The sequence below is a fragment of the Megalops cyprinoides genome, chromosome 14, assembly GCF_013368585.1.
Source record: "Megalops cyprinoides isolate fMegCyp1 chromosome 14, fMegCyp1.pri, whole genome shotgun sequence".
Lineage (NCBI taxonomy): Eukaryota > Metazoa > Chordata > Actinopteri > Elopiformes > Megalopidae > Megalops > Megalops cyprinoides.
In genome coordinates, this window is record NC_050596.1 from 11,373,669 (window position 1) to 11,388,861 (window position 15,193).

At 47.2% G+C, this 15,193-nt stretch overlaps 1 protein-coding gene across 10 annotated transcripts in view; it reads right to left on the bottom strand.

Moving 5' to 3' along the window:
- The window catches only part of LOC118788985 (mitogen-activated protein kinase kinase kinase kinase 4-like), a 70,042-nt gene that overhangs the window by 16,262 nt on the left and 38,587 nt on the right, over positions 1 to 15,193 (bottom strand). For 9 of the 10 annotated variants that reach the window (XM_036545238.1, XM_036545234.1, XM_036545230.1 and 6 more), the window contains exons 4-16: positions 13,377 to 13,502; positions 12,642 to 12,752; positions 11,986 to 12,076; positions 11,624 to 11,754; positions 11,025 to 11,079; positions 10,309 to 10,387; positions 8,696 to 8,871; positions 8,474 to 8,546; positions 7,976 to 8,186; positions 5,975 to 6,136; positions 5,251 to 5,337; positions 3,632 to 3,832; positions 171 to 320 (exon numbers count right to left, since the gene is read on the bottom strand). In XM_036545238.1, the coding sequence (XP_036401131.1) occupies positions 171 to 320; positions 3,632 to 3,832; positions 5,251 to 5,337; positions 5,975 to 6,136; positions 7,976 to 8,186; positions 8,474 to 8,546; positions 8,696 to 8,871; positions 10,309 to 10,387; positions 11,025 to 11,079; positions 11,624 to 11,754; positions 11,986 to 12,076; positions 12,642 to 12,752; positions 13,377 to 13,502 (1,653 nt within the window). The remainder of the gene's footprint in view (positions 1 to 170; positions 321 to 3,631; positions 3,833 to 5,250; positions 5,338 to 5,974; positions 6,137 to 7,975; positions 8,187 to 8,473; positions 8,547 to 8,695; positions 8,872 to 10,308; positions 10,388 to 11,024; positions 11,080 to 11,623; positions 11,755 to 11,985; positions 12,077 to 12,641; positions 12,753 to 13,376; positions 13,503 to 15,193) is intronic. The other variant, XM_036545232.1, reaches the window with a different exon arrangement.

Sequence of the window (15,193 nt, forward strand, 5' to 3'; positions counted from 1 at the left end):
GGAAAGAGGGAGGGACAGACAGTGGGAGACAGAATGAGAGAGATACAGAGAAAGAGATCTAGCAACAGGGTGAGAGAGACGCAAAGACTTAGTGAGAGACAGACAGACAGACAGAAAGAGAGGGACAGAGACAGAGGGGTAGAGGACAGGCAGAGGGGCACGGGGGTTACCTGTGGTTCCATTGGCCTGTGCATTGCAGGCGGGACGGGCTCAGAGGAGCTTCCATTAGAGAAGGGTTCGGGGCGAGAGGGCGCAGGGGGCTGCTTGGACTGTGCTGCTTGAGGCGAGCCCTGAATATTCTTTCGAAACCTTTCATCAGCCTGGGTGCACACAGACAAGGGAACAGCCTGAATCACGCAGGGAGGGGAGGGGGCGGGGGTCACTGGAGCTGTACGTGTCAATCAACCAAGTGGCCCTTTTTAAAGACTTGTAGGAGAGAGACATCACACAAAAACAACACAGAGAATAGTGGAGTTTCCATCTTAAATTTTTTTCCACTATAAAGCTATAGCCATTTTGTCTTATGGCAAGGCTGTCTATGTAGGTTTTTTTATTTAGCGCATTTGGCCAAGCCCAGTTTCAGACAGACAGGGACCTGCAATGAAGGGGGTCAGCTCCTTTGGCTCAACCAATCTCGCTTTTTTATTCATAAATTAGCATCTGCTGCAGTTTGAGTCATTTCCTATGGAAACTCCACTACACAAGACCAACGGGACAAGAACGTGTTAATGACATGACAAGTCTCTGAAGATGAAACATCTTGAAGGGCTTTGAACAGCCACATACACAGCGTTCTCAGACTGCATCACAGTGACGCTGTGTCATTGCGATGTCATGCGAGCAGCACGCTATGCCAGGTTATGGCTGGCTCCACGCTGCAGAGTAGGTCACACCAGATTGAGGGGAAGCATGCGGGTCGCACACCTGGAACCCCAGCGTCTCCTCTGGAAGTCCATTCAGGAAGATCCTCCTTATATTCTAAAACACCCAGTAATGCTTTACAGATCGACAAATGCCAATGCAGCAAAATGATCCCATAACCCTGCGGTGATGTCATGACTCTAAGCGCTTGTAAAGGGAGAAAAAAAAAAATCAGCACTAATCCAGATGAGGGGAACTTCCACAAACCACAAGAAAAGACCTCTCAACAGCAGAAATACTGCGTGTGGCACTCCAGGCAAGGAGGTGCACTGAAATATGTAACAGAATAAATGACAGAATAACACTGTATGAGACTGTAGAATAGACTACTTTCTTGTGATTCCCAGTAATTCTTTCACCGTACCTTTCAAATTCAAGTGAAAGTGTTTGCCATGCTCTATATACTCAAAAATTAAGCCAAGGTTCAAAACCAACACTGACCCTGCTAAGCAGCCCTGGTGGCTTAGCCAGTAAACCCAACAGCATTCATCAGAACCGGTGGTGCAGAGTGTCCTCTGCCTTACTGCCCGCGCCGCACTCCGGCCTTATCGCGACAACAGGAACGGACTGAAAAGACACCTCAGAACACCAGCACCACAGAGTAAGAATGCGTTCATGCCCGGCGTGTTCTCAAATCATAATTCCCCTCCATTTTGTAAAGCACACCTGTTCCACACCACTCTTGCTTGTCATTCACTGCAAGTCTGGTATGAAAAAAATCCTCAGATTTTTCATCCTGTACGGAGTCCTGGACAATGATAATCCCAGAAAACGTAGACTGGGCTTAACCCTCGTGTCACCCGTCCACTATGGTCACCTACCCCACTATTGATTCCCCATTGAAAAAGAAATGAATAGGAGTAACAATAGGAACTCCAATTTTTTGTCAACCTAAACATACCTTTCATCGATGCCAGTTACTGACAGCAACAACAAGATCCTTTTGGAGCAAAAAATCTCAGTAAAAAATAACACTACAGATTCTCTGCTGTTCTTGCCTACCAGAAAATGTGATATACCCGTCTCCCAGGTAATAATTTTCTCACAACATTTATGCAACATTGTAGCAACTTTACAATGACACTCTGGCACCATTGTCAGAACGCTCTGTAAACTGGATTCTCTCAGTACCAGTGACAGAATGTAACTAAAGCCAGGGCAGGTCTCTATTCTGTCAGGAGAAGAAAGGCTTTAACTAGAGCCCACTCTTGGACAGACACTCCTTTCTGTCCCACAACAGGCCTCAGACAGGCGACAGAGACATGTCGATGGGCTTGGTTAGGCCACTCTTTATTCTGGCATAGCATTTATCGCCTTGAGGAGGGAAACCAGCAAAGCAGACCCAGAGTGATGTGGAAAAATGCCACAGAACACATCTTTAAAATACCACATGGCGCTCACATTTCCTCCTAATGGCAAACGGATCCAACTTTAGACGGTTAACAACCTACCTTTCTCTCTTTGTTTAATTAAGACAAGAGCACTGCTGCAGTGCCGCAATAATGTTTGCCGCCAACTGGAATGAAACGATGACTGATAATTAAGTCCGCCCACCCCCCCCCCCCCCACTCTGATGAAAGCTTTGCTTGCTTTGGATTTAGCACTCCACTTTGCAATGATTACGAACTGTTATGCCAGGCATAACGTAAACCTGTGAGGGCAGAGAAGGAAAACTGCATGGAAAATGGCAGACAGGTATGATGTTGAGGGATGATGTGGTTTTAAGCAGAGCGATGTCGAAAAGGAATTTCTACTACTGTAACAACTGTCGGCGACTTACTGGGAACTAGACCAGAAGCAGACCAAAGGCTTCGCTCACAATGCGATTTAGGACGGTATGTGGTAAGGGCGTTTTTTACACAATTATACAGAGACAACTCAGAAGTCGCCACGCGTTTCCGTATACTTTACTTATTCAGTCTAGCTGGCATGCAATGTAACTCATCATAATAAAGCCTTTATGGATTCTGCAAGAAGTTAAAAAGTGCTTATTGTAAGAATTGTCCATAAATCATTTACTGAACAGAGGCTGGAGAGCACCATTATCTCTTTAAAAGAATGTCAAACAAAGGAGCAAAGAAATTACAGAAGTTAAAGCCGCACTGTTAAAAATGTAAATGTCCCCAATCACACTCAGCCAGTCTCAGATAATTTCAAAGAAAACCAAACAAAATGGATGTTTCATCTTGAGAGGTTTTAGTAGCACTGAGGAAGCAGCAGAAGAGTAAGTGATTTCAACAGAGCAGGACTGAGGCCCCTAAAACTAGAGCTCCATTTGTTAGGATGAGATGAATGTGAACGGCTCCTTTTCTCATGACCCAAAGTTTGCCGCTTCGTTCCCTAGGCGAGACACTGCTATTGTAACCAACATACTTAACCCAAATAAAAACCCTTCTGGAAAAATTGATAATGTAATGGCAGCAAGGCATATGGTGACAAGAGGATGATATTTGTTCAATGTGTGGGCATCTTGTCCTATAGTATAGACTGGGAACAACTGAACATGGAAATTCTATAGTTTCCAAACCTTAGTCAGACTATATAGTGACGGAATTAATTAAACTAACCAATTGACAACAAACATGTTGAGAAAAAAATAAAAAAAACATGTGAAGCTAGGATTAGTAAGGCCATACACCAAGCTGACTGAATGTTAGAGAGAGGCAGAGTGGCTGGAAGCGGCACAAGGCAGGGGAGGGGCGAGGTTCACCTCTCTGACCCGCTCGATTGGCTCAAGCTCTGGCTCAGGGGCGGGGCCTTTGGGCTCCCTGGCTTGCTGCTGCTGCTGCTGCTGCTGCTGCTGCTGCCTGTGGTCCTGCTGGAGGGACAGCAGGTAGACCTGCTCCTGCTGCAGCTGGCGCTGGAGTCGCTCGGCCTGCCGCTGCTCCTCCATCTCCCGCCACTTGTGCTCCTGATGCGCAGGGGGAGTGTATGGGGGTTGAGGCTCGCGGCCGGTGGGGGGTGTTATTACTCTACCGGGACACCTAACAGGGCTCACAAACTAAAGGTCGCCTGTGGCAATCCCCTGAACATTGGGACGATGGTCACACTTACAATTTGGGGCAGGGGTGTGGACGGTTTTGCGAGTTTTAGCTGGATAGACGTCACCACAAAATTGTGTCAGAAATGCTGGAAAAACCAAGCTGGGGCAGTCATGTGAAAGTGAAACACACCACTGACTAAAATAAAATGTGACTAATTTTTAAGAGAAGATTGCCCCTTGGTGTGTAATGTATGAGAGTACAAGGGGAAATAAGTGACTGTGGGGAGGGGATGGTTGAAGTGCCACTGCTCAGCGTAGCAGAGCTTTGACTATAAATTCTTTACTTAAATGTCTCCGTAGGAAATTTTCCATCGACATTTACATCAACGTCCACACTCCAGCACTCAAGTTTTTAAAAACCTGAGCAAGGAAATTGCCTAAAAGTAAATGAATTCATTAAAATGAAATGTAACCTGTCTGACTACGCCATATCAGAGACAGCCACATCTATGCTTAAAAGGAATATGTGAACTGGCAGTGAGCTTCTCCAAAAACGCCCTCTGCTGGACAGAACTACAAAGATTCCACGACTTACTCTTAATTTAAAACTGGGTTACTGTTTCCTCGCAAACGCTTTCTCCAAAGACACAAATGAACCAAAAATGATGAGGTCTCCAGGGACGGCAAGGAACTAATCTATTGGATGACAAATGAGCAGTTTGCAAAGCAGAATAATGACAGGAGGGAGAGCTAATGGGAAGCCCATGAGAGAGATGGAGAGTCAGAAATGACTGAAAGCATGAATGGCGCTGGTGGTACCCTCAAATGAGCTTATTTTCTCTCTGCTGCCAGACTGGAGTACCCCAAGAGGTGAACAGGCTTTTAACAGTGTAAACAGCTCGCCTCGTATTAAAGGGAAATGTAGCACGACAAGCTGTTTGTTTAGCAGAAACACCTGCGGATAAAGCATGGGCAAATCCACTTCCTTCCTGTTGGACATTTCCCACATGAGTTCCGCCGTCTAATCCTGTGAATACATCCGCTGTGTCAATCCACCACAGGGACACCACGAAGAACACATCTCGCTAAGCTCAACACGTCATCGCGGCGGAGAACAAGCTCTGGAAATCCCTAACGCCGCAAGCGCAACCGATGATAAACGGCACAGCTCCAATCGCTGGCGAGGCTCTTCTTTTCACTGCAGCTTCCAGTTCAGCTGCGCGGGCTCTCACCAATGTTGAACAATCCAATCTTATAAAGTGTGCCACAGCAAAGAGAGAGAGAGAGAGAGAGAGAGAGAAAAGGGGACAGAGAGAGGGAGAAAAGAGAGGAGGCGGGGTACTTACCAGCAACATGGCCTGCTCGTGGAGCAGCTGCTGCTGCAGGATCTCCAGGTGTCTCTGCTCCTCCTCTAGCTGGCGACGTATGTACTCCTGCCAATCAAACACACGCACACAGGTGAGCGGCCAAGCCACCCTCAGATCCATCCTTCTCCTTCAACTCCAGAAGCTCCGCTCTAAACCTCACACGGCTATTTGGTCATACTGGCAATTAACCTAATGCTGCAACCCTGAGTAAATGTAAACTAAGGCTGAAGTCCCTGCCTAACTATGAGGCAGCTGTGCCACCAAGCCCACCCTCCACTGGCACTGGGTCACTTGAGTACATACTAGGCATAGGACAAAATGTAGTGGAATATACTTTTTTTCAAACATTTTGCTTGCTTTACTTGTTTTGTCCATTACTCTTCTTGAATGCTGTTTGCATTTTTTTAGCCATATGAATAACAACACTATGTGATGCCACTGTTAGTTGAGAAAGACACCAGAGTGATGATAACACCTCTGATAAGATAGCAAAACTGGAATCCAAATCATTTTTTTTCCAAATGCATTTTATTTGAAGTGAAATTGATTTTATGCTCCCAGTACTCCTTCAATTTCATATGGTTTCCCATCGGCATAAGCTCTCGGGGGAGTGTGGTTTCGTGACAGTTTCGTATCAGGAGCTCCGTTTCGTGAAACGGATCGTACCGCGAGCCGAGCACACGGCCTCACGCCTGGCACACACCTGCTCGCGGTCGGCTCTCCGCTTCTCCTCCTCGGCCCTCCTGCGCTCCTCCTCCTCCTTGCGCCGGCGCTCCATCTCCTCCACCCGCCGCTTCTCCTCCTGCTCCCGCCGCCGCTGCTCGCGCTCCTGCTGCCTCCTCATCTCCCGCTCGCGTCGCTGTTGCTGTGGGCACCGGGGGGCGACAGAGAGCAGCTTTCAGGGACTGAGTGGCAGCTGACCGGCCATGCAGTAAGAGCAGGCATGCAGTGAGCTGCAGGGGGCATTACCGTAAAGGCCTGTGTATAAATCCCATCTACACATTCTACTGAAGACAGCACACATACACACGCTGGTTTATCAGCCCTCAGATTCAAAGGCACCTCTATTACAGACATTACCGAAACCCAGTGAGGAGGCCTGTGAGTAAACACATACTTTACCACAATGGATGGGTAGCAGTTGACCTCAAATTTCTGTATAATGCTTGTCAGTCTAAGTTAGCAAACTGACAATGAGAAAGAAGCCACACCTCTATTTCAAAGAATTCTCTCTCTTTCTCTCCGTTATCTAGATCGATAACTCGAATTGGGCAGTAGTAAATCTTCTTTTAATATTTGTATTTGTAAATAACAAATAACTATAAAGTACTGATCTGGCCTGCTCCTTTGTAATATTGAGGAAGCAGCTGTCGCTGCAGTATCTGATCCCATTTGTGTGAAGTGAGTAGGATGGTAAACTTGCAAAAGAATTAAGACAGTCAAGTCTATATGCTTTGCATTTAAAATTCTGTCCCTGCCGCAGAACCCTCCATCACTTTCAACTCATTAATTCCAAAACTCTGTGTATAGAGCCTAAAAATTCTCTCTCACTCTATTAGTCAGGTCTGAACACAAAGTAGGAGTACGTGACCCAGCAACAGTGCTCTGTCTCTATTAGTCAGGCCTGGGCTTGCCGAGCCAATAACTGAAGATCTACAGCGAGCAGCCTTACACAGGGGCGTCGCACAGTAGAAAGCAGAGAGAAAAAGCTGGGCTATTAATGTGCGACCGCACAGACAGACTCAGACTCAGCCCGCCGCCGTCTCTAAACTAAACAAACAAGCAAACAGGAAGTCCACATGACAGAATGCTCTTGTGTATAATGAAGACAGACATTATAATGTCATGAGCCTGCAGAGCCTCAGGCCTACATCTAAGAGATAAAGGCCAATTACAGACAACTGCCTGCAAAACCGAGGGCTGAAGCCCTGCTAAACAAGCACAGATCACTCTCCTGCAAAACACAAATGGCAAAAACAGCCCTGGATGGCTCACGACTGACACCAGAGTTAAACGACAACAGATCCTATAGACCAAGATCAGCAAAAGCACTTCACCGCAAATTGCGACCATGAGGAGTATTCGACCGTGAGCAGCTTCTCCCTAAAGTGAACATTAGCCTTATGTACTCTCTCTTTCCTCATTTGCTTGCCCCTTATTTGCCTCTGTGACTGCAAAACTGACAGACATCTTTCAGACTTGCTGCTTTAGCTCACAGTAATGAACTGCTTTTTGGGGCCCTGCGTGGAACTTCGGTGGTAAATCGGATTCTGAAGTGTAGAGTATTCCATGGCGACTGAAACTGGAGAATGAGCATACCTCATTTACAAAGATGCTCTAGATTTTATTTTTTTTTATAGATACAGTACTATATGTGGTTTAGACACAGTGTTCTATGCAGTAGCCATACTGTTATTGTGAACATTGCATTACATTACATTATTGGCATTTAGCAGATGCTATAATCCAGCGCAACGTGCATAGTTTATAGTTTAGTTATACATTTATACAGCTGGATATTTACTGGGGCAATCTGGGGTTAAGTGCCTTGCCCAAGGGTACAACAGTAGTGCACATGTTACAAGGTGGGTTGTGTTCAGTGTTTTTGGCTGGACCGTGTTGGATTTCTCTGTTCCTCTGTGTGCTCAGTGAAGGGGAGACCACAGAAGGACCATGGATGTATGACTGCAGTGCTGGCCCTCACCTCCTCCAGCCGCCGCCTCTGCTCCTTCTGCTGCTCGATGCGCTTCTGCCTCTCGGCCAGCAGTTGGCGCTTGTACTCCTCCTGCTCGCGGAGCTGCTGCTCCTGCAGGAGCTGCTGCCTGCGCAGCGCCTCCGACCGCTCCTTGTTCTCCTGCTGCAGACGGATGAAGTCTCTGCGCAGAGTCGACTCGCCCGGCACGTTCACGATGGAGCTGCGACGGGGAGCTGGGCGTTAGCCAAGCCAGGCGTTCGCCCGGGGGGGGCTCTCACAGAGAGACACGGCATTGAGCAGGGCGTTTGCTGGGGCTCTGCGCTGTGTGTGTGTGTCTGCGTCTGTGTGTGTGTGTGTGTGTGTGTGTGTGTGTGTGTGAATGAGTTAGTGTCTGTGTAAGCTCTGCTCTGTGTGTGTGTGTCAGCAGGAACTCATTTGTGAACTGTATTATGTGTAAAAGACGAAAGGGAGAAAGTGTGAACGTCTGCAGCACAGTTACTGGGGTACCTGGGCTCCCCCTCCTGCTCCGGAGCTTCCTCCTCCTCTTCCTCACTCCCGCTGTACTCGTACTCCGTCTCATCTGCAGAAGGCCAAACACAACACGGGTAAACCTTTCAGCTAATGTTTCTGCAACATTCCTGAAATGCTTCTCATCAGTGCAGTTCACACTGCCCCCTCAGGGGTTAGCGCCGTCCGGGAGCAGAACCAGGGGACGCCAATGCCGCTCACCTTTCTCCCCTCTCTTCTTGCGGGTGCGGTCAATGTGGTCTTTGAGCTGGATGCGGACCTGCCTCTCGTTGGGCTGGTCCCGGATGAAGGGGTGCTTCAGCAGCTGCTCTGTGGGGGGGCGCTGGGTGTAGTTTTTCACCAGACAGCCCTCGATGAAGCTGAAGAACTTCTTGGACCTGAGACAGAACGCAGCCGGTCACAAACACAGCCAGCAGCAGCCATACTCAGACAGCCAAGTGACCGAATCCATCTTAGTCACCCTTTTTTATGTAACCTCCCGTCACCAGTGCCTGAATACCAGCAGAACAGACAGAGGTCTACAGGCCATAGATTTATGATACTATGTGGGGTAGCAGCATAGTGGTAAAGGAGCAGGGCCTGTAAACAAAAGGTTGCAGGTTCAATTCCACACTCGGGAACTGCTGTACCCTTGGGCAAGGTACTTAACCCAGAATTGCCTCTAAATATCCAGCTGTATAAATGGATAACATTTGAAAACTGCAACGCATGCAAGTCACTCTGGATGAGAGCGTCTCCTAAATGCCAAAAATGTAATGTAATGATGCTATGTATGACTAATTGAAAGCATGCCTTTTAGATGACCATACTGAATAGGAACAGCCAGCTAAATCTATAAGAGAAGCAATTTTGGTTTGATAAAGGGTTTCTAGGAGGTCATCAATCCTTCTGAGAGAATGCATCCAGACCCACTGTCCACGTGGGACAGAGGTATTAACGCATTTCGGAGAGCATGCTGCACCCCGCTCTCCAGTTAGGCATTTCCCTGCCGCAGTGCCGCCACAGTCACTGACAGTGTCACAGGCTCATTAAAGCACTGGGGGGAGAGAGAACACTCAGCATTCATTACATCCCACACAAAGAGCTTCACAGATACGAGCCTGCGCTTTTCCTCGGTGCTTACTCAGAGGCTGGAGGAGAAACTATTGGAAGGGGCCCAAAGAAGTGCTAACCAAGCTGTAAATGCTGGAAGCTAGTTCAAACTGCAGCTCAATAGAAGAGAACCTATCTGTACCAAAAGGGTGTGGATACTGAACGAAGCATCTCAGATTCTACTACCTCTAATCACTTCATTGTATTAAATTCACTGACAACCAGTAATAATCTTCTTTGCCATATTTCACTACTGACCATTAATTTCAATATTAAATTTTTATTTCAACACCTGTGACATGCTAGACAGTAGTAATTACCTTCTCGTTCTACAGGGGCCATTCAGAACAAGACAGCTGCAATAATGTGAGTCTCTGCCGATCAAACTTTTTAAACCAATCACTGCTTTCATGGTCTAAACCAATGACAGCTGTCGAGCTAGCTGACTCAACCGGTAACAGCAGCCAGAGTCCAATAACTTGAACAATCACAGCTGCGAGATCTAGCTGACTCAACCAATCGCTGCTGAAGAGTTGGGTGACTCATTCAGTCACAGCACGACCACTGCCGCTTCATTAATAAGTGCCCTACATACTGCCCGGTCTTAGAGTTCAGTCTGCCATCAATTTTCAGATTGCTTTCTACAGTACTTCACCACAATACACCCATGGCATCTTCACACATTTTGCTAAAGCCAGGCCTCTCACACCTCTGACACTCACCATTTCTTGGACTTGAGCCTGGGGGGAGGGTTTCTGGGGATGAGGAAAAGTGCTCGCATTGGGTGCATGTCACACAGAGCTGGAAGACAGGAGCAAACGCACACAGATCAGCCAGATGAAGACAGGAGCAAACGCACACAGATCAGTGGGAGTAAACATGGGCAGAGAAAACAGTTAAAATTTCATCTTCACTGCCTTGTGAAAAGTCAGTATTATTGCAAACCTGCAGCCTTCCAAAACACAATAATAAGAAATGTAATCTGAGTAATTTTTATGGATCATTTCACGTTGTTTACATGCTCAATAAAATTATGCCCAAGAGATAAAAATTCAACATTTAGCAGTCCTGCAGAAGACTTGATAATCATCAATGAGTTTGAGAGTCCCACAGTTGCAAGTGTTGGTTTGTAGAGGCCAAACTGACAGATGAGAGACACAAAATATTATAGAGAAAGATGCCCATGTGCCTGTACTCTGGCACAGACCGGGCACAGTTATACACAGTACCCTGCATAGACACCACAGCGGGGGAGAAAGGTAAACCAGGAGGAGGAGGCAAGACAGGGGTCACTGAAAGGAGAAGAAGCGGAGAAGGGAGAGATGGAGTCGAGAAGGTAGAAAGAGATGAGCTGGGAGAGGAGGACAGGGCTTGAGAGAATGGAGAGATGAAAGAGAGAAGCTGGTCCGAGACAGACTGGTGGAGGATATGCACTCACGAGGGGCTCCCTCGGCCATTTCAATGGCTGTTATCCCACAGGACCACAAGTCGCTCTGCAAAAGGACAGGTGCGGTCAGAATGCATCACACAGCAATGCACAATACCATGATACGGAAGTGTTGTTCACAAACCCTCTCACACAGTGTACAGAACCAACTGACAGAAGTGTGTCCTAAAACCCCTAACACAGTAATGTGCAATAAAAGCTAATGGAGAAAGTTTAGTATAGAACCACCTGACAGAAGTGTGTTCTTAAGCCAGTAACACAGCAGTGTATACTACCCGTATGTAGGGGAATTTCTGAATCCCAAGACACCATGTTTTGAATTTCTTCAATATGCAGTATTAAATTGCAGAACAGTAGCAAGAAGTTCCTATCCTAGTTGTTCAGACAGTTAATTATGTTTCTGAAATCAGTAGAGGCACACAGTTGGCACCAAAAACCATAGTTTTGTTGAACTGGTTCTTGTTTAGCAATCATGGGTGTCGTGTGTGTGTGTGTGTGTGTGTGTGTGTGTGTGTGTGTGTGTGTGTGTGTGTGTGTGTGTGTGTGTAGTGGTGGTGGTGGTGGGGGGTAAGTACATATCAATGTCTTACTCGGTAGTCGTAGGTGGCATCAGGGTTCTCGTCGCAGGCAATGACCTCAGGGGCCATCCAGTAGGGCGTCCCAATGAAGGTGTTCCTCCGTCCTACTGTCCTGTCAAGCTGGGCACTCACACCAAAGTCCACTGCAAAACACAACCAGGGTAGGCCGGTTTACACCACTTTCTAGCAGCGCTCAGAGACTGAGAACTGGACAGCCCATGGCAAGCATTCTCATCACACCTGTCTACAGTTCTGACTAAATGAATTTGCATGAGACGGTGGTTTATACGGTATCTTTATACCTTCACTATAGGAAAAGCATTGCAAAACTGTTTATTGCAGTGTGTTCATGATATCTGGAATCTGTCCCTTACCCAGCTTAACCTCTGCGTTCTCCGTCAGCAGGACATTCTGGCCCTTAATGTCACGGTGGATGACATGGTGGGCGTGCAGGTGGGCCAGTCCCTAAGACGGAAACACAACCCGGCGTGAGACCAGCACCCCAGCATTCCACGGGAACCTTTGCCACAACCTTCGCGCCGGCTGCACAGCCTGAGAGGACGGAGCTGCAGAATGCAGCGTGATGGAACGAACCGCTGAGCTCTGCTACACGGGGAGCTGACATCAAAGGCCTATCAGCGCAGCTGAAAGTAGCTAACTGCTGCAGGGGGAGTGCCTGTATCTGAATACGGAGAGCTTCAGCTTAACACGAGCAGCACGCTGGGCAGGGCTACTGGTGAATTACAACACAGACGGCGACAGAAATCCCGCTTTTCCAGACAAACTGATTTTCTTCAGTTTCGTTCTGTTAAAACTGTAAATAAAGAGCGGGGCAGTTTAAAATCCATTATTTACAAGTGCAGGATATGCCCACAACCCCAACAGAGAAGCATGAAAAACTGACCAAACATTGAAAAAGACAGACAGAAAAGACAGAGAGAGAGAAAGAGAGAGAGAGAGAGAGAGAGAGAGGGAGGGAGAGAGGGGGAGAGAGAGGGAGAGAGCACAGAGGAGAGATGTGGGCACTCACACGGAGGATCTCTCTGGAGATGTAGGCAATCCAATCCTCCTTCAGTGAGTTCCCCTTGGTGTTCTTCACCAGGTCTGTGATGGAGCCTGCCCCACAGAACTCCATCACCAGCTAGAGAGAGGGAGTGTTACCAATGTGTGCAAGCACGCGCGCACACACACACACACACACACACACACACACACACACATACACACACATACACACACATACACACACATACACACACATACACACACATACACACACATGGCTCAATCGTCAGTGACACAGAAAGGTAATTACCAATTCACACAAACGCACGTCTCCATCACTACCTACAAAGAGGGAGGGTTGTACAAGCATGCACACTGACATAAACAGAAACACACAGAAACACACACACACATCCACGTCCCCAAGGAAAATCAGCTGGTGAGAGACCCTGCAGGTCAAGTATTTGGATTGAGTCACTGGGGTAGGCCTTTTTTCAGCTGCTTTCTAAGAAATGCATAAAGGGAGTGTAATGGATACTGCCATGTGAGCAGGGAGGCTGCTGGAGGGGAGACCAGTCCACATTTTTCCACTTATAAGCAGCATGTAAATCTTGCCATGATAGAGCTACAGGTCAGAGGCACGCCATAAAACGCAGCAAAGGAGTCGAAAACACACAGCTGTGGAGAGTGACTGAAGACCGGAGCATCTGGGGGGTCACAGGGGTCAAACGGGGTCACAGGGGTCACCCTGCACACTCACCCACAGCTGGTCGTCATGTCCTGGGGGGCTCTTTTTGATGAAAGCGCCATAGTAAGTGGCAATGTTTCTGTGATGGGAGTACTTCTTCAGCATATTGATCTCCAGCTTAATTTCTTCCTCTTCGTCCTGTGAGAGACGAGGGGGAGAAGGTGAGAAAGAGAGAGAAAGAGATGAATATTCCCTCTGTGCGGTGTAAAGTGCAAGGATAGAGCATAAATATCACCCTCCTCCCAAACTGTAATGAGGCCCATTGAAATAAAGGCTGAAGGCAGTCGGATGGATAACACCCACGATCGGAGCCTCAGACAGACATGTTATTTCACAGAGTACAAGAGTGCTTAATATTCACACATTATGTAAGCTCCCGTCTCTAATGAGCCCTTTGTTTCGGGCTTAATGGCCTATCGAGCTCCAGATTGTTAACCAGCGCTTGTAGTGTAAAAGAAAATGGCAACAAACTGAATGTAATCAATTAAATAACATTAGATATAAATATTTATTACTTTCTTCACTCAGTTACGTAATGCTTCCAGTTCAGTCCCAGGTCAGTAGTGTAAGATTCCTAAATGTAAGTGATGGTGGAGTAAATACAACATCTGATAGACATAATCATAATAATGACCATTCTTTTACAAAAAAGAAGATAGAGAGGAAGTGGGAGCTGTCATGGCAACAGCATGCAAGTTAATTCCTAGATTCTCTAAATCATTCTGTTACACTCTGCTGCTTCTGCTGTGCTCAGGTGCTGTTGTGATGCATCACCAGCGTTGCAGCATTTTCACATTTGGATAGCAACAACGTCAGGTGTCCCTGTCCACGTGCGCTACGCTCTCTCAAAATGGAGTACAGCGGACTGAAGATACAGGTACCCCTCAGCCTCTGCCCTTCATACTTTACCTGCTGTCAGGTAAAGACATTAACCACACGGGTCATCAGGACCCGAGCAAAACCGAACGGGTGATTGGGCCCACCCAAACTACACATGTCACCAGGTCCTGAACCAAATTCCACCTCAGTCACCTCAATGGATACTGAAGGGGAAATATTGTATGTGGAGGTTTAAAAAGGCCACAAAATACTGTCCCTCTTTGAGAAAAACTCCATCCACTGATGGTGTTAGAGGTAGGATCTGTGATGCTGACCACCAGCTGGACATGCCGCATAGATTTAAACATTTTTCTTTAGGTGCCTAAAACAGCCTTTTCTGGCAAAACTCCCCTGATGCACACATTCCATATGATCCAAGCAGGCCCCCTGGGGGAGACAGAAAGTGCTGCAAGTCACTGTGGGTAATGGTGTTCCCTTACAACCATGCCCACACTCTCCTGCGAAACTGTAACTCTGCTGGTGGCAAATGTACAGACAGACAAAATCTGCCTTTGGGTTCATCAACTGGGTACGCTCAATATACAAAGAGAAATGCAGAGCTCAAGATTAAGGCCAGAGGCAGAGCAACAACCCATCTGTGCTGGCATAACCACACTTCTCTCTCTCCCTTTCTCTCGACCTTTCCCTCTTCCACTCTCCCTCTCTCCATTTCCAATTCAATTCAACATGCTTTATTGGCATGAAGTTTTCTTCTGCACGTATTGCCAAAGATTAACAGTTAATAACTTTTCTTTCCTTTTCCTTGTTGCACACCTTTTTCTCTGCCCCTCCTCTCCTGCCTCTCTGTTCTACATCCCTGCCATTCTTATCATCCACTAACCACTGTTTTCTGTTTGCTTCCTATCCCTGCTCCGGGCTCCTGTAGCCCAAGCGTCTCATCCCGTTTTCCAGTCCTGCTACCTCGCTGCCCTGCCCATAAAAGCCAACTG